Genomic DNA, 26,342 nt, shown 5'->3' on the forward strand with positions numbered 1-26,342 from the left:
TAGAATAAATTCTGCAAAAGGTCACAGAGCATGCCCAGACTTCTTTCCCATACATGTCAATTGGACATCTTCAGGGGGAACATTCGGACTCCCCCCGATGCCAGATGTTGAAGGAAAGTAGGGTCAGGCTTGTTCGAGTTTAACAAACTCCAAAGCCAAAAGCAGTCTGGCTAAGTATTGCTCCTGTCTCCCCTTTCAGAACTCATTCATGTATATGGAGGAATCAGGGGGGATAGCTGTCTGCAGTGTATAATAGAATGAAAAAAATGTTAATCATTGACTTCTCACCTGACCAGCAGCTTGAATGCTAAGAATAGCTACACGGGTGTCCGGGTCATTCTGGAACTGATGAACCAGGTGAATCCTCTCGGCAGATGGCACGCTCCCATCTATTCGGATGTAACGGGCCTGTAGTCAAATTGTGAGAAAACAATGAACAATGTTGTATGGTTCTGGAGGTCTCATACCTTACATGTATTAAAGGGTTATTCCAGACATCAAAGAAGCATTTGAGTTTTTTTTGTCCATATCATACACACTCACCATCACTACTCCTACAGCCCTATTTGTTTTATTACTGCATAGCTGCATCAATGTATTTAATACTGTTACTGGGTCAAGTGATCACCAGCCTGACTCACAGAAAATCACACTGCTTAATGTGTCAGAAGATGATGTCAGTCCTGCATCAGATAACTTCCTGTGAACTACAGGATGATATCACCTATAAGATTTCTTCTGCTAGCTCCCAGACCCCTCTCTGCTCAGTTCTATCTGTATTCTGCTGCTATCTCTATGGGATCAAGAGATACATTAGTTATACAGCTTCTCTCCAGCTCTATCTACATGCTGCTGACTCTATGTCATCAGGATATATAGTAGTTATACACCTCCCCTCCAGCTCTATCTGTATACTGCTGCTATCTCTCTGGGATCAGGATATATAGTAGTTGTACACCTCCCCTCCAGCTCTATCTGTATACTGCTGCTGCTATCTCTATGTCATCAGGATATATAGTAGTTATACACCTCCCCTACAGTTCTACCTGTATACTGCTGCTATCTCTATAGGATCAGTATATATAGTAGTTATACACCTCCCCTTCAGCTATATCTGTATACTGCTGCTATCTCTATGGGATCAGGATATATAGTAGTTATGCACCTCCTCTTCAGCTCTATCTGTATATTGCTGCTGTTATCTCTATGTCATTAGGACATACAGTAGTTATACACCTCCCCTCCAGTTATATCTGTACAGTGCTTCTATCTTGATGGGATCAGGATATACAGTAGTTCTATACCTCCCCTCCAGCTCTATCTGTAAACTGCTGCTATCTCTATGGGATCAGGATATATAGTAGTTATACACCTCTCCTTCAGCTCTCTCTCTCTATGGAATCAGGATATAAAGTAGTTATACACCTCCCCTCCAGCTCTATCTGTATACTGCTGCTATATCTATGGGATCAGGATATATAGTAGTTATAGACCTCCCCTTCAGCTCTATCGGTATACTGCTGTTATCACAAACTTGTCCCCCATACCGTGGATAAGGGATACGTGTTAAAAGCTGGAATAGCCCCTTTAAATGTATTACTGCTTTCTTTCTGCAGCAGTAACATCAAGTTACTCACAGAAAACCCTTTCATCTAAAAGCCATAATGGTGGTCAAAAATGTCATTTTCCCAGGGAAGTTTGCTGTTAGCTACTCATTTATGTTGCAGTGGCCACTACATGGAAAATATAATATTACAGACAATCTAAACCTAGAAATGAATGACAACAGTAAACAGGAGAATTTGCCTGTACTCTTCTCTGTATTCAGGGTTTTCTGTATGTTCCTCAAAATTCTTGTAGAACTCCTGCACAGAACACAGAGAGTAAAACCCTTCTGATCTGTTAAGACTTTGGCGGGGAAACTGGGTGGAGCTTACATAGTTTGTACAGATGGGGAAAAAAAGACATGTCCATCAAGTTCAACAAAGGAAGTGAAGAGAAGGGGTAAGGGTGAATGAAGGTGAAGAACTTTACATTTTTTTCTAATTTTTCATTGTGGGCAGAGAAGAGGGGGGAAGCTCCTGCTGCAGTCAGATGTCTTATAGTAAGACACAGGTTAGTGGAAGGAGGGGGAGAATATGCTGATATCTGTATTTCTCTGTTTTTTTTCTTTGTTTTTACTGTAGCATAATAAAAGAGGATGAGGAAATTTGTGCAGTTTCTTGGTTTAGCAGGTTTTCCCACAACAGGAACTCACTCATCCACAGGTAGGTGATGAGTGTCTCTGATGTGTGAGAATGGTAACCCTATAAATCACAAGAAAGGGGTTCTGTTTTCCCCATGTTCAAAAAAAGCAGTGGACATGCACACTGCCACTTGTTTAACTCTATGGGCATGACAAAGATAGCTAAACCCAGTATTTGAGCAGCTCCGTTAGGCCCATTGTCTTTTAGGGGTACTCCACTGCTCAGCGTTTAGAACCAACTGTTCCGAATGCTGGAGCCGGGAGCTCGTGACGTCATAGCCCTGCCCCCTCATGGACGTCACACCCCGCCCCCTCAATGCAAGTCTATGGGAGGGGGCGTGACGGATGTCACGCTCCCTCCCATAGACTTGCATTGAGGGAGCTGGGTGTGACGTCATGAGGAGGCAGGGCTATGACGTCACGAGCTCCAGCGTTCGGAACAGTTTGTTCCAAACGCTGAGCAGCGGAGTACCCCTTTAAAAGGAGAGACAAAGCACATTTCCATCCTCGATGGCCGGTCAGGACCTTCTCATAAAAAAAAGAGAGTTCCAGCGGTTGGAACCTCATCAATCAGAAACTTATCTATCCTGAGGATAGGGGATGAGGGTCCTTTGTGGGAGGACCCAGTTATGTGTTCCTTTGAATGGGAAACAAACATTGCTTGTCATTGGTCCTCTACACTGGCTCATTGGGGTCTGAAGCAGGAGACCCCCCCCCAAGTCATCCAAACCCTTTTACAGTACAACTTGGACAATGGAAGCCAGGTAGACCCAATCCCTTTCAGTTCTGTTTGCGCTTCTTGCAATGGACAAGTGTATAATCTCACAGCTTCTATTAGCCTCTTCTATGTATACATGTGTTTCGTTAGGAAATTATATAAGAGATGTAAATGTAACAGTCGTACGTGGAAAGTTATACAGGAATAACAGAAAGAGAACGATCTCTCTTTATACAATAGCATGCAAGGTATACAGAATTTTGCAGAGGAAACAGATCGATACATATAATGAGGTTAAACACAAAGGAAGATACAGATTGAAGACGTGTTAAGGAAAAATGCCGAGGTCCTGCCACGCGGAGCTTACATTCTAAGGTAGTTATTAATTACACTGTCAGCATTGCTTTATTGACTGTCATTCCCTGACACAGAGCATCGACGCGCTATTAATGGGATGAAATCACCTCCAATTAAGACTTCACCGTCTCCCCCGGGGCGTTTGCTCACAGTTTTTCTTAGTAAATATGAACATACGGAAAAATGTCTTGCATAATTAAAGAGCCCCTACACACCGAGGCCGCCATCTTGTGTACTAAAGAGGCATTTATAGGAATGCAGATGGTCCATTCATTGAAACAAACATGTACTGTCCCAGATGGAGACAGCTGCACAGACAGAAGGTCACATCTCCCCCACCACCACCACCACCATGGAACATTCAAAAAGGTTAATGCTGGTGACCTTCTTCTGTTTGTGGATCTTATGTGTGGGTCCAATCGACTATGTAGACTTTGCATGTGACCCAGGATTGCTCTTGTTGCAGATGAAACGGACACATCAGCACAGAGTCAATGCTTCCCTTACCTTGCTCTCTATAGCGGCCTCTGTGCAGGCCTGGAGCATGGAGAGATGGTGCCCAAACACCAAGAACTTCAGCTTCTCATTTTCTAACATCATCTTAATGTAGTCTTTCACTGCTCCAGCCTGGAAAACACAAGAATTTATCATTTTGACATTATATATTAAAGACTAAGAGAAAAGGAACTTATTCAAGAATACGAGTCAATGCCGATTCTTCTGCGGAATCCTATACATCTACAGTGGTCCCTCAGCATACGATGGTAATTCGTTACAAACGAGCCATCGTTTGTCGAATCCATCGTATGTTGAGGGATTCGTGCAATGTTAAGTATAGGAAGCTGTACTCACCTGTCCCCGCTGCTCCGGACCGCGTCCCGCCACTCCCGATGGTGACCCCGGGTCTCCGCTGGGCTCTCCTGGTCTTCTCCGGTCCTCCGCTGTCTTCCGCAAAGCCTTACTGGGCCTGCGTAGCGACGTCATTACGCCACTGCGTACGCCGTTCCTATTGGATGACGGGACGGCGTGCGCAACAGCGTAGTGACGTCACCGGAGAGGGCCGAGAAGACACCGGAGGACCAGCGCTGGACCCGGAGGGCACCCCGGAGCATCTTGGAGGGGAAAGTAATACTCATCGCACCACACGGGGAACATTAAGCTGCTATCCGGCAGCAGCTTAAGCATTTTGCGCTGTCGGATAGCACTTAATGCGATGGCCCGACATAAAAAAGCATCATATGTCGATTTTATCATATGTCGGGGCCATCGCAGGTCGGGGGGGTTACTGTAACTAGTAGTAGAATTTACGTACAGAATTAACCCACACTGTGTACATACATTACTTTTCCTTTACTGATCCTGAGTTATATCCTATATTATACTCCAGAGCTGTACTCACTAAATTGCTGGTGAGGTCACTGTGTACATACATTACTTTTCCTTTACTGATCCTGAGTTATATCCTGTATTATACTCCAGAGCTGTACTCATTATTCTGCTGGTGAGATCACTGTGTGCATACATTACATTACTTATCCTATACTGATCCTGAGTTATATCCTGTATTATACTCCAGAGCTGTACTCACTATTCTGCTGGTGAGGTCACTCTGTACATACATTACATTACTTATCCTGTACCGATCCTGAGTTATATCCTGTATTATACTCCAGAGCTGTACTCGCTATTCTGCTGGTGAGGTCACTGTGTACATACATTATATTACTTATCCTGTACTGATCCTGAGTTATATCCTGTATTATACTCCAGAGTGCACTCACTATTCTGCTGGTGAGGTCACTGTGTACATACATTACATTACTTATCCTGTACTGATCCTGAGTTATATCCTGTATTGTACTCCAGAGCTGTACTCACTATTCTGCTGGTGAGGTCACTGTGTACATACATTACATTACTTATCCTGTACTGATCCTGAGTTATATCCTGTATTATACTCCAGAGCTGTACTCACTATTCTGCTGGTGAGGTCACTGTATATACATTACATTACTTATCCTGTACTGATCCTGAGTTATATCCTGTATTATACTCCAGAGCTGTACTCACTATTCTGCTGGTGAGGTCACTGTATATACATTACATTACTTATCCTGTACTGATCCTGAGTTATATCCTGTATTATACTGCAGAGCTGTACTCACTATTCTGCTGGTGAGGTCACTGTGTACATACATTACATTACTTATCCCGTACTGATCCTGAGTTATATCCTGTATTATACTCCAGAGCTGCACTCACTATTCTGCTGGTGACCTCACTGGGTACTTCGATTACACAGTGCGCCATTTTAATACATTTGCTGCAATCTGCATTGATTTCTGTCCTGACACTTCATCAATATTAGAGCGTTTGCCTACCAGAGGAGTTTCCTCTATTCCTGGAGATAAACAATGTAAGCCTACAGTAAGAGGAAAGGTCGGGAGAGGTCCTGTCATTCTAATGCATAGAACTAAACGAAGAGAATTGTATTTGCTCAGGCTGCTCTGAGGTATATATGTCCTGTATACGCTGGTGTAATACAGGTATCAATGGTGTCATGGATTTTAATTAGTAATGAATAATTTACTGCTTACCGCTATAACCCACGCAACCCCAGAGACGGCTCCAGCTCCAAATTGACGGGATAAGCTATTAACATGCATTAACCCCTCGGAGCCTGGTGGTCTCTCTCTGTCCCACTGTACAGAGGATACCACGTGGGCCCCTCTGCGGCATGTGAGAGGTTAAGGCTGCCGTCTATGCGAATCCTCATGAAGGAGATTGGATGAACAAATGCATTAATAAAATATTCAGTATAATGCGCTCATTAAACCGCGTGCTTGAAATATAGCGAGCCTCAGCCCCTAGTAGCCCCTTCTCTATCTCAGCCTGTTCCTAATGATAATTCTATCTGGTGATAACAATGTGTCGCGTATAAATAATACACAAAAACATAAAGGGGGGATGGGGGAGCATCAATTATTCACACTGTTAAAGTCTATGAGACGAGTGTTAGAAATGATCAAATAAACAGTTTAGGGAGATTTTGGCTTCCACTGAGGTGATGGGGAATCATAGGCGACGGGGGCTCTTTTAAGAACCTCGCGCTTAGATAATATTCTCATTTACATAAGGAATAATACCGACAAAGCTTTAATATGGTTACACTGTGTCAAGCTATTACGGCGCGTCGCTTGGCACTGTGGAGGTAGCGAATGACTGATCTTACGTTCCGCTAATTGACTTGGGTTGTTTATTTCCGTATACATCTGTTCTATTGTAAAAAAATATGTATGTTTTTTTGTTTCGTTTTTCTTTTTTGGGCAGGAGCAACTGCAGAACTTCTTTGTCCCAATTATCTTCTGTGCTCTTTAATGGTGTTGTTACAGTGGATATATATACGGACATATTTAAGGAACTTGGCCCTTTGAAGAATAGCCACATTCATTTTACACATATCTTTGATGCAAAAAAAAAGGAAACCAGGTTTTATTTCTGGTCACGGATGGAAATAAATGTGCGTTTTAGTGTATTTTATATGTTGAGCTCCTGTGACGCGTCACATTTAGCATCAAAGTAGCAGTTTTTCTCCTGTACTGACTATAAAGTACTGTAGGTAGTTACTTGGTGACGGTTTTCCCTTTATAGATAAAATAAATCTTCATTATTTGATCATTAGAGCTCCATTTTTCTGATCAGTGCCCTGTGCAGCCTTATATAATGAATGTCCGTTTTAATTACAGCCCCCAAGCCCTTTTATTGGCTGTTCCCTGTATGGAGATTAGAGTTTGAGGACAACAATTCCATAGAATTGGAGTTAGATGGATGCTACTGGGGGGCTAACCAATGGACAAGACGACCAATTTCAGACATAAATAATTTATTTTATAAAGGACAGCGCCTTCTCCTCTGTCAGTTAGTCCCTTACTTAAAGGGATACATGACATCTTACCCCCTAGTGACGTCACACCCCGCCCCCTCAATGCAAGTCTATGGGAGGGGGGGTGACGACCGCCATGCCCCCTCCCATAGACTTGTATTGATGCTCCGGCCCCTGTATCGCCCGTCATTACGCGCAGAGCGGTGCCGCAGCGGAGATCCCCGGGGGTCCCCAGCAGCGGGACCCCGGCTATCTGACATTTTATCCCCTATCCTTTGGATAGGGGATAAGATGTTTAGGGGGCGGAGTACCCCTTCAAGGGGTTCAACCCGTAGAAAAAATTATTAAAATCAACTGTTGCCAAAAAGTTATAGGGGGAGATTTATCCAAACCTGTCCAGAGGAAAAGTTGCTGAGTTGCCCATAGCAACCAATCAGATCGCTTCGAAGAAGCGATCTGATTGGTTGCTATGGGCAACTCAGCAACTTTTCCTCTGGACAGGTTTGGATAAATCTCCCCCATAGAGATTTGTATATCACTTCTATTTAAAAAATAACGTAATCCTTCTGGTACTTAGCTGCTGTATGCTTCAGAGGAAGTTGTGTAGTTCTTTCCAGACTGACCACAGTGCTCTCTGCTTCCGCCTCTGTGACAGCAAAGCAAACCTCTCCTGCTCTTGACAGTTTCTGACACGGACAGAGGTGGCAGCAAAGAGCACTGTGGTTAAACAGGAAATAACTACACAACTTCTCTGGAGCATAAAGCAGCTGATAAGTACTGGAAGGTGTAAGATTTTCAAATAGAAGTAATTTACTAATCTGTATTAACTTACAAATCTGTATAACTTTCTGGAACCAGTTGATTTGAAAACTTTTTATTTCCCACCTGAGTACCCATAGACTTGCATTGAGGGGGCGAGGTGTGACATCACCCGGGGCGGAGTCGTGTCACAGGTGACTGCTGCATGCTAGATTGGGGGGGGGGGGGGGGGGGGGGTCCCCAGCGGCGGGACCCCGCTATCAGACATCTTATCCCCTATCCTTTGGATAGAGGATAACATGTCTTAGGGCCGGAGTACCCCTTTAAGGAAAGTATATTGTTTATATAATGACGGAACCATAGGGAAAACCAGTGGGAGTTCTGTGAACCTGGGGGGTCCTGATGACGTAGTTTACTGAAAACAAAACAATATTTTATACACTACACTTTATAATACTGTGCTTTTTAATGGTTTGTAAGTTTTATATGGTTTGTGTGTGAATTTTGTGTGTCCCAGTCACTCCTTTTTCCTCAGTGGTCCCGCCATTTGTTAAACTCTACACTTTTCTTGAGTACATAAGGAAGTGACAAGATAAGGAGGCTCTCGAAATGTGTCTCAAAATAAATGTATAATTATCTTTGTCCTAAATTTGTCTTCTTCACCAGTTAGCACCCTGCAACATTCATCTTCCTCCTATTTCTTGGGATTGTTGTCTTTAAGCTCTGATGACTTTACAATGGGTCAGATGCAGGCAGCTCTTGGACGAATGTATATCTGAATATGCACATCGGTGTTGTGTTGTGAATAATCACTTCTGCACTAACACCCTCATTGTTAGCGTTTTAATGGCGCACAAACAGCGCCTTTTGCTTGCTCTTTCCTTTTTCATACTTGGATCACTGTACGGAGATAAGAACCCGAAGCGCATCATACAATCCAGATTAGATGGGAAAATCCAGTGATCGTACAGACTTGGAAGGAGACCTGGTCATCAGGACTAGACTAACCAGGCCAGGATTTCACTGCCAACTCTGTGGGGCTTTCTTGTGCATCGATGTCAAAAATTATATAAAGAATGGTGCAATTGAGAAAACCCCACAAAGAAAGACAATCCTGTGGACGTCAAAGGAGGATCAAAGTACATGTAGTGCCAAATAAACTGCAGCCAATTCCACATTGGTGTCTAACCTATATGTTTACACCCGCATCTCGTCGTTTCTTAGCCCATATGGGCTATGACAGCAGCCTGCAGCAAGTCTACAGGGGGCAAAACTGTGAAAATTGTATTGCTGAGCAGTGAGGAAACATGGCCTGGTCAGATGGATCCAGATCTCTGTGGAGAAACATGGCCTGGTCAGAAGAATCCAGATCTCTGTGGAGAAACATGGCCTGGCCAGATGGATCCAGATCTCTGTGGATAAACATGACCTGGTCGAATGGATACAGATCTCTGTGGATAAACATGACCTGGCCAAATGGATACAGATCTCTGTGGAGAAACATGGCCTGGTCAGATGGATCCAGATCTCTGTGGAGAAACATGGCCTGGTCAGATGGATCCAGATCTCTGTGGAGAAAAGTTGGCTGGTCAGATGGATTCAAGATCATTGTTGAGAAACATGATCCGGATCTCTGTGGATAAACAAGGCCTGGTCAGATGGATCCAGATCTCTGTGGAGAAAAGTTGGCTGGTCAGATGGATTCAAGATCATTGTTGAAAAAAATGATCCGGATCTCTGTGGAGAAACATGGCCTGGTCTAATTGATCCAGATCTCTGTGGAGAAACATGGCCTGGTCAGATGGATCCAGAACTCTGTGGAGAAACATGGCCTGGTCAGAAGGATCCAGATTTCTGTAGAGAAAAGTTGGCTGGTCAGATGGATTCAAGATCATTGTTGAGAAACATGATCCGGATCTCTGTGGAGAAACATGGCCTGGTCAGATGGATCCAGATCTCTGTGGAGAAACATGGCCTGGTCAGATGGATCCAGATCTCTGTGGAGAAACAAGGCCTGATCAGATGGATCCAGATCTCTGTGGAGAAACATGGCCTGGTCAGATGGATCCAGATCTCTATAGAGAAACATGATCCGGATCTCTTTGGAGAAACATGGCCTGGTCAGATGGATCCAGATCTCGGTGGAGAAACATGGCCTGGTCAGATGGATCCAGATCTCTGTGGAGAAACATGGCCTGGTCAGATGGATCCCGATCTCTGCGGAGAAACATGGCCTAGTCAGATGGATCCAGATCTCTGTGGAGAAACATGGCCTGGTCAGATGGATCCAGATCTCTGTGGAGAAACATGACCTGGTCAGAAGGATCCAGATCTCTGTAGAGAAACATGACCTGGTCAAATGGATCCAGATCTCTGTGGAGAAACAGGACTTGGCCAGAAGGATCCAGATCTCTGTAGAGAAACATGACCTGGTCGAATGGATACAGATCTCTGTGGAAAAATGCTGATTGAGAGACATAATTTGGCACAAGCATAGATCGATGAGCCCTTCCTGTCTGATGTCAACAGATTAGGCTACATGAGGTGTACTGGTGAAGGGAATTTTTTCTTGGTGCACCCCGGCTCCTCTGATACCCATAGAAAGATGTTTGGACAGTAGAGCTTGTCTAAGCATTGCGGCTAACCAAGTTCATCCCTTCATGGCAGCTGTTTCCCCTATGGCAGAGGGAGACTGTCAGCAATACAATGAATCATTGCAAAAGTTGTATAGTCATGAATTGGTTATATGAACATGATAGTGAGTTTTCCTTGCTTCCTCTGCCTTCACAGTTCACAGTACAGCAGTTTTTTTTTTTTGTTTGTTTGTTTGTTTTATTAATCCTGCTCCCACCCATACCCACTAGATTTCTGGCCATTGACGCTCGATCCAACAACATGTGTCCAATCCCGCCTGCTCCCACAAACATTTTCTCACAGCTTTCACAAATAGAACCCCAGTGCTCTTTTTTTTTTTTTTTTTTTTTTAACCCCGTGCCATTTTATTACCCCTTTGTGCCATTTCATTACCCTGTTGTGCCACTTCAACACCCTGTTGTGCCATTTCAGAGGTTTGCAGCATAGGATTTTGCAGGACCCGCTGTATGTTCTGTGACCACCTGCTTCTGCCCGCAACAACCTCATTACCGTGCACAAGTTGTTTTATTGGGTCCTGCGGGATCCCAATGTTAGCAGATTCTAATCCTATAGGCATCTCTGGAACAAGGTACAATGGACTGTATAGAATATGACAGGACTGTACATGAACTGGGAGAACAGATATCATTCACATTGGCAAATATTCCTGCAGTACTACTGCAACACCTTGTATAATTTATGCTACAATGTATTGCTGCAGTTCAGAGAGGCAAAGGAGGTCCAACAGGCTTGTATATAGGGTCTATAATAAAGAAGCAACAAAGTGTAGGTAGGAGATTAAATTCTGGCTTCAAGCAGTCACCACTAGGGGGAGTCAACTGAAGATGGATTTATTATGGAATCTTCAGTAAACTCCATACCATGTAAGAAATTGCTCATCTTTATGGTGTCGTAAAGTGAAGCAGGGGATTTAGAGCTTGGTATGAGAAAAACAAAGCTCAGATCTCAAGGGAGATATATTATGACGTCTCAGAATAACGATTGGGCTAAATGGCATGCAGAATGGTGTGCAATAGTTGCAGCAAAAGCAATTCACCATTTTACTTAATGTACTGAAAAACAAAGAATATTGCCACCCTTTGCCACAGGGATCGTTGGGGTTGCAGTTGATGGACAATGTCAGGGATTATTCACACTCCAATAGAACTCCTATGGAAAAATTAGCATGAAGGTTATACATGACTAGAGTAAATGGACAGTCAAGAGCGTAACTTGCTTCTTTTGTATGTTTCTTTCTTACTATTTCTTTTTCTTCAGTGTCAGTTGTTAATATAGCACAGCTCAAGATTAGCTGCACTTCCTTTGACAGTGAGAGTGTGAAATCCACCTTCTGCTTCATCAGATGCACAGATTACGATTCTATCTGTCCCCCATGCTTTACACTGCAGTAAATTACATCAATACTGCATAGGGCAGTATTTATCATTCAGTGTGCCTCCAGCTGTTGCAAAACTACAACTCTCATCATGCCCGGAAAGCCTTTGGCTGTCCAGGCATGCTGAGAGTTGTAGTTGGGCAACAGCTGGAGGCACACTGTTTAGAAAACACTAGCATACAGGTTAAATTTCGTAACAGCATATTGCCTTTGCTAAGGGTGCAATCCATTTGAACTAGGGATCGAAGGTTTTGCCGATATGCACAATTTTATAAGTTATCGGTATCGGCAATTACTTTGCCGATAATGCGGGCGCTTTAAATCAATGGACTGCAGCGGCTTTTGCGGTGCCAGAGACCGCTGCCGCCCGGTTCTCTCCCCCTGCCTGTCCTGGGGTCCTGAGTCCAACCACCGCCGTTGCCCGATCCCCTTGCCTATCCTCCGGCCACATACCGCCGCCACATTGCCTCCCCCGCATTGCCTCCCCATCATCTGGCCACATACTGCCGCCGCTGCTGCAGCCCCATTGCCTCCCCATCCTCTGGCCACATGCCGCTGCCCCATTGCCTCCCCATCCTCTGGCCACATACTGCCGCCGCTGCACCATTGCCTCCCCCATCCTCTGGCCACATACCGCCGCCGCTGCCCCATCGCCTCCCCAATCCCCGGTGTTATAATTAACTGTTCCCGGGGTCCGCGCTATTTCTGGCTCCTGCGGAGTCCTGCGCTGTTGCTATGACAAGTGATGTCCTCAACGCGACGTCATCGTCAGTGTGCACAGTGAAAGCTCAGGACGCCGGAGCCAGAAGTAGCGCGGACCCCGGGAACAGGTAATTATAACACCGGGGATGGGGGAGGCGATGGGGCAGCGGCGGTGGCGCTGTGTGGCCAGAGGATGGGGGAGGCAATGGGGCAGCGGTGGCGGTATGTGGCCAGAGGATGGGGAGGCAATGGGGCAGCGGAGGCATGTGGCCAGAGGATGGGGAGGCAATGGGGCAGCGGCGGCATGTGGCCAGATGATGGGGAGGCAATGGCAGGGGGGTCGGGCAGCGTCGGTGGTTGGACTCAGGACAGGCAGGGGGTCCTGAAATGGACGGAATATCGGCATAAGTTATCGGCTATCGGCTGGAAAGTTCGCAGAGTATCGGCTGTAAAAAAGGAGATTTTGTGCTTACCGTAAAATCTCTTTCTCGAAGGATCCATTGGGGGACACAGACCATGGGTATATGCTGCTGTCTCTAGGGGGCTTGACATTTGGCAACAGAAAAGTCGGTTCCTCCCAGCAGGATATACCGGCCTCCAGGTCACTGAGCTAATCAGTTTTAGTCCCAGAGCAATAGGAGACAGACAGGTCAAAAGACAGACCAAGAACTGTTCGAAAACCAGAAGAAAAAACAACTGAACACTCCCTCGGACAGATAACCGAAAAGGGTGGGAGCTGTGTCCCCCCAATGGATCCTTCAAGAAAGAGATTTTACAGTAAGCACAAAAATCTCCTTTTCTCTATCGGCTCCATTGGGGGACACAGACCATGGGACGTACCAAAGCCGTCCCTTGGGTGGGCAGAGAAACAGTCAGGCAGACGGCCGATCCACTGCCGCCTGCAGTACTTTATGGCCCAGACTAGCATCAGCCGACACGAAAGGTATGAACCTGGTAGAACCTCGAGAAAGTGTGCAAAGACTACCAGGTAGCCGCTTCACAGATCTGCGAGGCCGAGGCCTTGTTGCCCAGTATACTCCAACAGAACGGGTGGAAGGAGCCAAAACCCTGAAAGGTGGAGTCTTCTCTTTGCAGCAATAAGCTTCCGAAATAGCAGATCGGATTCCCCGAGAAATGGTGGCCTTGGAAGCAGGTTGTCCCTTGCGACGACCTTCCGTAAGGACTAAAAAGGAATCTCACTGACGAAAGGAAGAGGTAACAGAGAGATAGGTCCTAACCGCCCTCACCACATCCAGTTTGTGGAGTAAACGCTCCCTGGGATGAGAAGGAGCGGCACAAAAGGACGGAAGGACGATGTCCTCATTGAGATGAAAAGCCGAAACAACCTTGGGTAAAAAGGAAGGATCCAGACAGAAAACAAACTTGTCCTGGTGAATCACCAGAAAAGGAGAGCGTCAGGAAAGAGCTGCCAGTTCAGACACCCTCCGAATGGAGGTAATAGCTATAAGGAAAATGGAAAGAAAAAGGAATAAAAGAACTAACACATTCCCTAACTAGGAAAAATAAAAAATAAAAGACCTGTTCTGGGGAGAATCCCAGACCAGTGTCTACCTCCTTAGACACTAAGCTAAAACTGATTAGCTCAGTGACCTGGAGGCGGGTATATCCTGCTGGGAGGAGCCCACTTTTCTGTTGCCATAGTGTCATGCCGCATATACCCATGGTCTGTGTCCCCCAATGGAGCCGATAGAGAAAAATCAATATTGGTCGATCCCTAATTTGAACCTCCTATTCAGGTCCACTGAAACATTTTTGTTACCAGTACAGTAAAAAAAAATATATATATATTAATTGTATCCAACTTACACAAGTTAGAGCCTGGATAAGCTGGAACAAGCTATCCACCTGTAGAACCTTCACCCTGAGATAGTGGGCTTAGACTAGCTTCAATGATGTCTCCATAAACTGCACACACACACACACAGAAGAGATTCTGCTTTGCTTTTTCTCTGTGTGCTGCTTCTCAGTAGCACACCCTCAGAAGTAGCAGAAGCATGAAGGACATTATAGAGCAAAACTAAGCAGTGAAGGCTGACAATTCAGGACAAAGGTGAGATAACACATATACTACAGTATTGTAGAAGTGTAACGCCCCAACGGGTGTGGGCCCACTGTACCACAAGCGGCAACTGTCCAGGCAGGCAGAGGGGGCAAACTGAGGTAGAATCAGATGTAGCAGATAAGGCAAGGTGATTTAGCAGGGTTGAGGCTGTTAAAAAAGCAGAGCTGGATAGCTCAGGTGCAGCAAGATGGTAGAAGCTAGTACAGCATATAGAAACAAAGGGGATCAGTCAGAGATGTCAGGATAACAGGAACACTGCAAACAGGGACCTTAGCAGTAGAAACTTACAATATTGCTCAGGCACCACAGAAAGGGAGGAGTAAAGAGCAAGTCGCTTGATGTAGGTAAGTGCCAGGACACATAGTACACCGGTGGTTGCGAATCAGCAACGTTACAAGCAGCTTCTTGGTGTGTGTCTCTCTCTCTCTCTCTTTATTTCTGCTGCTCCCTCTTCCTCCCCTATCCCTTTTCCATAGACACCTATGTGCAGCTGTAACCTAATATAGTCAGGGCTTGACTTCCAGTTGACTGTCAATCAAGCAGGGACAGGGATGGGAGCAAGAGCCCTAGCAGTTTGTTGGATTTGGAACGCCTCTTTGACACTTGGCACCAGAGAATAAAAGTATTTGTCTATGTTCTGAATGCACAGACAGATATGCGTGAGGTACCATGTTTATCATTTCCTTAACAGATATCTAACAGTGTCAGCTGGTTGGAACATGAATTGCAGCTGACAGGTTCCCTTTAATAATATCTTTGCTTTATAAGCCGGAAAACAGACATGTCCACCAAACTGTACTTTTGGGTCAGCATTAAAAACCAATGACGCCGATACATCGAGGTGACGTCCCACTTTAGGTTGTTAAGAAGAAGTGGCAAAAAAAGTAAATTCTTCTTCTCATCAATTCTACATTTATGGCAGTAGCTGCTAAAACGGCAACGCAGGAGCTGAGAAATAACGGAAGTGCGGCGGCGATATATCACCTAAATTGCACAATTTTAATACACAATGTGTGTGTGAAGTCACATTAAAGTAGGCTGCCAATAATCCACGGCTTCAGATACTGATATAATCAATTTACACTTATGTTCTCCAGTGCTAAGTGTATTAATAGTAAATGTGATCGTTACGAATGATTTGTCTGCAGGTAATGTGGAGAGGTAACTCCCCATGGTGCCGGCGCTGTGACATCTCCTCATAGAGATACATTGTTGTCTGCTAATCTAAAACTCGCTGTTATTAGAAGCAGCACAGTTTCCATGGCAACACTGAGTCATAAACCTTTGGTGGGTGTTTGGGTCTTTTTGCCTCAAGAAATAGCATCTGGCTTGGCAAAAAGCTGTTTTGAGGGAGAAGAAAAAAAAACAAAAAAAAAAAAAGAACAGGAGCAAGTGTAGAACATATGCAACACACTATGTATTTTGTCTTGCTGCGCAACCCCCCCCCCCCCCCCCCCCCCCAAAAATAAAAATTCTTAAAAGTTTTCAAATACATGAAAAAGTTAGGTAAATTTGTAGGGTTGGTAAATATCATTAGATGAAAAGTTTATTAAAAGTCTATTTTAACACTTTGCAACAATTTTGAAAGAACCCTTAGTTAAATATTTCTTCTTTGTTTTGCATTTACAGCTCCTCGGCAGACTATGAGTCTCCATGGTGACAAAGTTTTTGTAGTCTTCTGCAGTCTTATTCACATCAGTCTTCTTCTCTTCAAGGGGTACTCTAGGGAAGTATACTGTACATATAAACAAAAAATCTCCAAAGCCACCACACTACCTGTATATGTTCCTTGAAATTACCCTTTCCTGATATGCATGGCTCCTGTGGCAACTGTGGTCTTCTCTGACTGCTTGATATTCTTTGCTATTCTTCCCTCATAGATACTACAGTTCCAAGGAATCATTGAAGGTCTTCTCTGCCGTCCAGGTCTTTACAGTTCCCTCTCTGAGAGTAGCCCCCACCCTCCTGCTCTAAACAGCAGAGAGAGGTTCAGTGTCTGATTGGCTAAGGCTGCATACACCTTGCAGCTCTCAGCACTAAAGAGAGCAAGACCCAGGGCAGGGCAGAAACCACATGGTCTCTGTCTCTCAGAAGGGTAAGGGCTGCTTTCAGAGAGGATTTGGACAGAGACAAAGAGGATGACAGTATGATGTATTTTCCTCACTCCCTGCATGAAAGTGACAACTGAAAAGAGGGAAAACTACTCTCTATAGCTAAAGATTGATATATAGACAAATATATACGTTTGTGAGAGGGAAAAAAATGGTTTATGGCTCTAGTTTCCCAGAGTACCTCTTTAAGGCTGGGTTCACACCACGTTTTCTTAAATACGGTTCCCGTATACGGTTTGGAGGAGGGGGCGGGGCTTAATCGCGGCGCCCGCACTCAGCCGTATTCGGGAACCGTATTTAATGCAAGTCTATGAGCCGACCGGAGTGAACCGCAGCCTCCAGTCGGCTTCGTTTTCGGCCGTATGCGGTTTCCCGACCGCAGGCAAAAACGTGGTCGACCACGTTTTTGCCTGCGGTCGGGAAACCGCATACGGCCGAAAACGAAGCCGACCGGAGGCTGCGGTTCACTCCGGTCGGCTCATAGACTTGCATTAAATACGGTTCCCGAATACGGCTGAGTGCGGGCGCCACGATTAAGCCCCGCCCCTCTCCTCCAAACCGTATACGGGAACCGTATTTAAGAAAACGTGGTGTGAACCCAGCCTAAGATTACTTACCAAACAGCAGCAGAAAGTAGCAGTGGCTTTTTTTTTCTTTTTTTTAACTATGATTTTTCTGAAACGCCTGAGTGTTGAGGAACCCCACTGTCTGTACCTGTTTTATGTACCCCATAGTTTGGGCAGCATAAAATAGGTGACAGCTTCCCTTTAAAAGTTATCAGTCTATGTCCAACCGCTGGGACATCCCTCCCCATGATCTGGAGGAATGGGTGTCCTGGGTGTCCCATCAGAAAGGAGTGTTGGTCACACTCGCACTGCAACTCCATTCATTGTGTATGTAACTGCCAACAGCAGCCGAGCACTGTACTCTTATTATCGGTGGTCCTAAAGAAAGTAAATGGAGCGGCATTGTGCACGTGTCCCTTACTGCTACCTAACAGGAGACTCAGGACCCTGGCTCTCCAAAACAGTGTGGGTCCCAGTAGTTGGGCTCTCTGCAATCATACACTTACCCCCTTATTCTGTAGGTTTGAGTGTCATTGGTGGGAAAACCACTTTAAAACCTATTGCAAAGATGCTTAGTTTTTAATTTTATATGTATTGGGACAATACAAAAAATTTGGTTGTCAAGGTGGCAAAACAAGCCAGCGCTAGGGCCACACAGGAAAGCGCCATCTCAATAGACAATGCATTTCAGAGCAGATTCCGACAAAAGAATAAACACGTTTATTATTTTGGTGGAGTCTGGAATATGGAATTTCTTCAGCAGAACATCTGTCGTGGACATTCCGTAGTGTGAATGGGAGCATGCTGCACCATATTTTCCGGAGCAGAGTTCAGCAAATACATTTTGTTAAGTTAAGCACCCGAAAAGTGTAGTTTATATATTTTTTGCCACTTTATTGGGCAAAGTATTTTAAAAAAAAATTATATATATTTTTTACTTGCAATTCTAAATGTAAGGCTATTTTTTTGCATTATATTTATCTGAGTAATGTTTCATGCCAAGAATTCTATTTGCTTTTGGCGAGTTTACTCATGGCTCCTCCTGTAGCACTGTGCCAAAAATCTAGTAAATATGGTGAAAAACAGGAGTAGTAATTGGAAATCAGGGCCAATATGTAGGGCTAAAAAGTGGTAAAACCAAAGCGATGTACCACACTGTCCAATTTCCCTGCTAGAACGCATTATGCTCATGTTCAAACCTGTACCTCATGTTCAATTCTGGGCCCAATGAAGGATTCTTTTCGAACAACAGGAATATTCTGATTCTAATAACACTTTTTTAATTTGGTTTTAAATTATTATTAAAAACTAAATGTTTACACTTTATATCTGCACTAAAAAGAAACTCTTTTTGTAAGCCAAAGCTATGCATAAATACAACTTACCTTAGCCAGAGCTGTCTGCTTAAACATTCGGGTGATCATACCCATGACCTGAACAAAGGGGTTCCCGGAATCTGAAGAAACAGATTCTGGACATCTCATCAGTTTTTCCCACTCTTCAAAACTTGTGTTCATTTCCTGTATGATGATTAAAAAAAAACCAGAAGAGATGAAGACAAAATAATAGAATATTATTTACTATGAATTATTTAATTTATCCTGAAACTCTGTACAGAGAACATGAGAAAAGGAAATTGTGCAAAAATAAGGCATTTCCCATCACAATATCTCATTAGGGCCTATTTCAGATCATTAATGAATAGATGTTTGTATGTACAGTGTTTACTAGAAGGGACATGTACAGCCTGTCGTCTTGTGAAGTGACCCAACTGACCTTGGTGGTGGCTTCTTATTTACCAATGATGCCTACTCTTAAAAGAAAACTACAAATTTCCAATGCTTGATAAAAGAATAAAAATAAAGTTTGTATCAAAAACATAAAAAGGTAGACTTACACACAGTAAGGGGGTTTTGTAGTATTATAGTCAAGTGAATGGTTAATCAATTATACCAAACAGGTGATAATGATCATAATTTTTATGGTGAAAACAATATCATTCATTGAAACAAAAACAGGAGGTTTACATCTGGGCAAGGAACAGCCAAACTCTGCTAAAATGGTGAGATTGTGAAAGATAGTGTCATGACACAAGTCATACACTATGGCAAGACTAAACACTAAAAGAACATACAAGTTAGTTATACTGCATCGGCAAGTGAAAAGATTTCAAAGCAGACTGTGGTTTCAAGATGTGCTGTTCAAGCTCTTTTAAAGTAGGATAAGAAAAGAGCAATGTTGAGGACCATAGAACCAGTGGTCGCCAAGGAAACTCAGTGTCACAGATCAAAGACACATCTTGCTTACTTTTCTTCTAAATCGGTCAAGTAGTGCCATCAGCTCAGAAATGCTCAGAAACCCGTGGGACCCAGGTATACCCATCTACTGTATGGAGAAGTCTGGCCAGAAGTTATCTTCATGGCATTTCAGCAAATGGAGCTTGAGGAATTTGTCAGGATTAATGTTGTCCTCAATGCTCAGTGAGGCATCTGATTGCCTTTAAATTTATTCTGCAGCAGGACAAGATCCTAAGTCAATGTCATTAAGAACTACGGTATCTTCAGCGTGAAGGCACCTGCATCCATTTTACAGTGTACAGTAACCCTTCTAACAGGGATGGTCAACACCACAACTTATTAAATTCTAGGCTGATCCAGACCAAGTTCCAAAAGTCCTCTACTGTTTTTAGGTTACATTCCAAGGGTAATAGTGAGCTATACAGGTATGTTATCACTAAAGCTATACACTGTGTGCAGTATTATTGACAGTAAGTAGGGTACGGGGAGAGTAACTCCTGCAATTAACCAGTGTGGACCACTGGCGTAAAGGGAGACTGACCAGCCTCCGGCTGTACAGGCATACTGGGAGTTATCGTTTTGCAACAGCTGGAGACACACTGTTCGGAAAACACTGCACTAAAGGGGACCTCATAATCAGTGGTGGATCCAGTGGTTGGATGGTCCCTCATCAATTTGCTATTTATTTTCTATCTTGTGGCGAAGGCATGACTTTTAATCTTGGGACAATTCCACTAAGAAAAAAATCTGTGTATAGTGTTAAAAAGTATAATAGAGCAACTTACTATGATAATGTTATTAGCCATAGTGCAGAGATCTCTTCATATCGGCTGTGTACTCTCACTTTGAAGTGGTGATGTCACGTCACAGGCTCTCAAAGCAGTCTGCTCCATCCTTTCTCCTCTCCTGTCAGCACAGGATATGACGAGTGATGTGAAGGGGGAATGCTGGTATTAATGCTTATTAGATTTTTGACTCATTAGATAAGGCAGCAGGGAGCCTGGCTGATGGAAACTGCTATGACTTAGAAAGGTTTCCTGCTGCCTTATCTAATAATTCATTATTCCAACGAGCAGTAATACCAGCTTCCCTCTGCACATCACTATTCTGTTCCCGTCGTGGTGTCAGGATATTTGGAGGGACGGAGCAGACTGCTTTGAGAATCTATGACACAACATCAAAGCTTACAAGAGGGGAAAGAGCTGATCGATATCACAACATAGATCTAAAGAGCAGTAATACCAGTTCACCCCCTTCCCCCATTCACATTAATGGTCTGGTCCAAAGCTGACAGGAGGGAGGGAGGGGGGGGGGAGCAAGGTTAACGCAGATTGTTTTAAGAGGCTGTGACATGATGGCACAGCTGACACAGAAGACTTATGCACTATGGCTAATAAGATTATGTTAGTAAGTAGCTTTATTATACTTTTTGACATTATACACAGGTTTTTTCTTTCACTGGACAACCCTTTTAAAGGGATACTCCCATTAAAAAAAAAATTTTTCATCAATTGGTACCAGAAAGTTAAACAGAATTGTAAATTACTTCTATTAAAAAATCGTAATCCTTCCAGCACTTTCCAGCTGCTGTATACTCCAGAGGAAGTTGTGTAGTTCTTTCCAGTCTGACCCGAGCGCTCTCTGCTGACACCTCTGTCCATGTCATGAACTGTTCAGAGTAGGAGCAAATCCCAGTAGAAAACCTCTCCCACTCTGTACAGTTCCTGACATGGACAGAGGTGTCAGCAAAGAGCACTGTGGTCAGACAGAAAAGATATTCAAAAAGAAAAGAACTTTCTGTGGAGCATACAGCAGCTGATAAGTACTGGAAGGATTAAGATTTTTAAATATAATCTGTTTAACTTTCTGTTTTCCACTGGAGTACCCCTTTAACTATTACATACAATGGACACATTACCATCGGTTTTGCAAGGTACCTCATCAAGCAGAATGATTAATAGAAACTAACAGCTAAAACCCATCAAGATCAACTGAAAGGGATCCATAAAAAATAGAGCAACATCCAGGACTGGTACAACTACAAGCCGGACACCATAAAAAAAAAAAAAATATTTTATCTGGAAGTAGATCTCACTACTGAACGAGATATAGACATCTGACGATAGGGAATAGAAGAGGAAAAAATAAAACAGGATGCTTCTCTGCCAGGCTAATAAATCAATAGGGAGAAAATGAGTCTCAGTGCAAATCTTATTACTTAAAGGGATTATACGGCATAGAGTACATTCGGAGCGCTCTCATTTTTACACGTCGGCACAGGGTTTTCTGGGAATTTTAATTCAATCTAAATAAGGATACAAGCTGTGATTCTCTATTTAACTTCCTCAGTACCCAAGGGGTAAAGAGCTGGTAAAACGACACCCATGTATCATCCTGACAGCAGTTTTATCATTTCTACAATAATTCATTCTTTTTTTTTTTTCTAAAAATTATTTGACAGTATGAAGAACCCCAGATAAACTTCACGTTTTGCAAAACGAGAGAAAATTGAGAATCCCCTTTGGATTTGGGCAGCCCTCACCGCTGATGAACCTTCATGACTGTGTTCAATTGTCCATAAGGGGTTTTTCTGGTATTTTTTATTCCTGATTTAGCCTTAGGGCAGTGTTTCCCAATCTGTCGCTCACCAGCGGTGGCAAAACTACAACTCTCATCATGCCCCAACAGCAGAAGTATTGAGACTGCTAAAGAGCCTGAGGTTAGAGTAAGCTCCCTTAGGGCAGCGGTCTACAAACTATGGCCCTTTAGATGTTGCAAAACTACAACTCCCAGCATGCAAGGATACCCAATGGCTGTAAGTTGTAGTTTTGAAACATCTGGAGAGGCATAGTTTGGAGGCCTCTGTCTTAGGGGATAAGCCATATCATAGTAGAGTACTGCAGTAAAGGGTCCACAGCGCTATCGGCTTATTGTTCTTCTAATGGGCCTCCTCCCTAAACATAATCCACTAATAAGTGAAAACGTATGTATATGATATGGGTGTATATACCAATAAAAATAAACTGCAAAACTTACAAAGAACTGGTATAAAAGCAATTATTAAATTGATTGCAACTATCCTTTCTGCCATCGAACACGCTCTTCGTACATTTACCACCTATAAACTGATGATGGAGGATGAAGAGCGCCAACTATGTGCTAACTACGATGAGCTCATACCCAATCTGCTCCAGTACTCCGTGTTCATGAATTCATAAGGATCTTTCTACGATCCTAAAATATCTAGAGAGGCTTAAAAGGGGTACCCTGGAGAGAAAATTTTTTTTTTCAAATCAATTGGTGCCAGAAAGTTATACAGATATGTAATTTACTTCTATTTAAAAATCTTAATCCTTCCACTACTTATCAGCTGCTGTATGCTCCAGAGAAAGTTATTTTCTTTAAAAAAAAAAATGTTTCTGTCTGACCACAGTGCTCTCTGCTGCCACCTCTGTCCATATCAGGAACTGTCCAGAGCAGGATAGGTATGCTATGAGTATTTTCTCCTACTCTGGACAGTTCCTAAAATGGACAGAGGTGTCAGCAGAGAGCACTGTGGTTAGACAGAAAGGAAATTCAAAAAGAAAAGAACTTCTTCTGTAGTATACAACAGCTGATAAGTACTGGAAGGATTAAGATTTTTAAACAGAATTAATTTACAAATCTGTTCAACTTTACGGCATCAGTTGATTTAAAAATCTTTTTTTTCCAGCGGAGTACCCCTTTAAAGGGGTACTCTGGTGGGAAATAAAATGTTTTCAAATCAACTGATGCTAGAAAGTTATACAGATTTGTAAATTAATACAGATTAGTAAATTACTTCTATTTGAAAATCTTAAACCTTCCAGAACTTATCAGCTGCTTTATGCTCCAGAGAAGTTGTGTAGTCATTTCCTGTCTGACCACAGTGCTCTTTGCTGCCACCTCTGTCCATCTCAGGAACTGTCAAGAGCAGGAGAGGTTTGCCTTGCTGTCACAGAGGCGGAAGCAGACAGCACTGTGGTCAGTCTGGAAAGAACTACACAACTTCCTCTGAAGCATACAGCAGCTGATAAGTACTAGAAGGATTACTTTTTTTTTTTTTTTTTTTTTTTAATAGAAGTGATTTACAAATCTCTATGGGGGAGATTTATCAAAACCTGTCCAGAGGAAAAGTTGCTGAATTGCCCATAGCAACCAATCAGATCGCTTCTTCGAAGCGATCTGATTGGTTGCTATGGGCAACTCAGCAGCTTTTTCTCTGGACAGGTTTTGATAAATCAACCCCTATAACTTTTTGGCACCAGTTGATTTGAATATTTTTTTTTCACCAGTTGAACCCCTTAAGGCTGCGTTCCCACCTGGTGTATACGCAGATTTTGCGCAGCGTGAAATACGCTGCGTATACGTCAGGTGGGAACGCACCCTTAAAGGGGTATTCCAGGACAAAACTTTTTTTTCTAACATCAACTGGCTCCAGAAAGTTAAACAGATTTGTAAATTACTTCTATTAAAAAATCTTAATCATTTCAATAATTATCAGCTGCTGAAGTTGAGTTTTTGTTTTCTGCCTGGCAACTGTGCTCTCTGCTGATATCTCTGCTTGTCTCGGGAACTGCACAGAGTAGAAGAGGTTTGCTATGGGGATTTGCTTCTAAACTGGGCAGTTCCCGAGACACGTGTCATCAGAGAGCACTTAGAAAGAAAAGAACAACTCAACTTCAGAAGCTCATAAGAACAGAAAGGATTAAGATTTTTTAATAGAAGTAATTTACAAATCTGTTTTACTTTCTGGAGCCAGTTGATATATATATATAAAAAAAAAAAAAAAAGTTTTTTCCTGGATAACCCCTTTAAACCTATCTGTGCAAAACACAACTGAGAACGCATAAAGGGAGAAAAGCATTGTGGGATTTCCAGGTAGCCAGATCTTCTATTAATAAAATCTAATGGTAAAAGCAATGCATCCTAGATATATACTGCAAGTTGTCCTGGCATTCATATATATAAGCCTATAGGAAGCGCCCAAATAAAACATTTCAACCTGAAATAAGAACGTTGATATTTAGTTACAAGGAGCGAATCTTTCCTCTGTGGTGTTTGTAGGAGACAAATGTTGGGTTTTATCGTCTTACCGCACACACTGATGCATCAGCCTCATGCATGGTCATGCATGTGGCGTAGTATTTATCTATCAGCCGCGCAGTCAGACACATAATCCAGTATTGACACGGCAGATGAATGCACAGCCGGAACCACTCCTGCACGGATGAAACAATGAAACCTCCAAATGCATAAACATTCCACCACTTATGTACCGGAGGAGCCCAGAGTCACATACTATGTCTATATTCATATACAAAGACCCAAGAGAAAGCTACGCAGCACTATGAATCTGGACAGACAGAAGGAACAGGGAAAAACATCTAAAAATATTCTTTAGGGTACGTTCACACGTACGCAGATTTGATGCGCAGGATTTTCTGCTGCAGATTTCAACGTAAACTAAATGACTGAGCGCAGCTTCTAATCGGCAGCTACAAATCCTGTGTATTAAATCTGTGTATGTGTGATTGTACCCTCAACATTCATATTTTTGGTGCTGTAAAATTTTAAATTTAGGAAGGCGTGATGAGCGACGGGACCCACAGGAAAATATCTGCCTGCGTACTAGTCTCCTCCAGAAAATATATGTGTTTATAGAAAGTAGTAACATAAATCATAAGTCATTGTGAAGAGGAGCAGTATTATAGTAGCTATATTCGTGTATATAGGGGGCAGTATTATAGTAGTCATATTCTTGTATATAGGAGCAGTATTATAGTAGTTATATTCTTGTATATAGGAGGCAATATTATAGTAGTTATATTCTTGTATATAGGAGCAGTATTATAGTAGTTATATTCTTGTATATAGGAGCAGTATTATAGTAGATATATTCTTGTATATAGGAGGCAGTATTATAGTAGTTATATTCTTGTATATAGGAGGCAGTATTATAGTAGTTATATTCTTATATTCTTCTATATAGGAGCAGTATTATAGTAGTTATATTCTTGTCTATAGGAGCAGTTTTATAGTAGATATATTCTTGTATATAGGAGGCAGTATTATAGTAGTTATATTCTTGTATATAGGAGGCAGTATTATAGTAGTTATATTCTTGTATATAGGAGTCAGTATTATAGTAGTTATATTATTGTATATAGGAGCAGTATTATAGTAGTTATATTCTTGTATATAGGAGACAGTATTATAGTAGTTATATTATTGTATATAGGAGGCAGTATTACAGTAGATATATTCTTGTATATAGGAGAAGTATTATAGTAGTTATATTCTTGTATATAGGAGCAGTATTATAGTAGTTATATTCTTGCATATAGGAGCAGTATTATAGTAGTTATATTCTTGTATATAGGAGTCAGTATTATAGTAGTTATATTCTTGTATATATAGGAGCAGTATTATAGTAGTTATATTCTTGTATATAGGAGCAGTATTATAGTAGTTATTTTCTTGTATATAGAAGGCAGTATTATAGTAGTTATATTCTTGCATATAGGAGCAGTATTATAGTAGTTATATTCTTGTATATAGGAGGCAGTATTA

General features: G+C 42.7%; 1 protein-coding gene across 6 annotated transcripts in view; it reads right to left on the reverse strand.

Moving 5' to 3' along the window:
- ZRANB3 (zinc finger RANBP2-type containing 3) overlaps positions 1-26,342 on the reverse strand; it is a 282,012-nt gene that overhangs the window by 109,194 nt on the left and 146,476 nt on the right. For all 6 annotated transcript variants that reach the window (XM_056533788.1, XM_056533787.1, XM_056533786.1 and 3 more), the window contains 3 exons: positions 18,840-18,974; positions 3,828-3,947; positions 289-408 (listed from right to left, as the gene is read on the reverse strand). In XM_056533788.1, coding sequence (XP_056389763.1) covers positions 289-408; positions 3,828-3,947; positions 18,840-18,974 — 375 coding nt within the window. The remainder of the gene's footprint in view (positions 1-288; positions 409-3,827; positions 3,948-18,839; positions 18,975-26,342) is intronic.

This window comes from Hyla sarda, chromosome 8 (assembly GCF_029499605.1).
Source record: "Hyla sarda isolate aHylSar1 chromosome 8, aHylSar1.hap1, whole genome shotgun sequence".
Lineage (NCBI taxonomy): Eukaryota > Metazoa > Chordata > Amphibia > Anura > Hylidae > Hyla > Hyla sarda.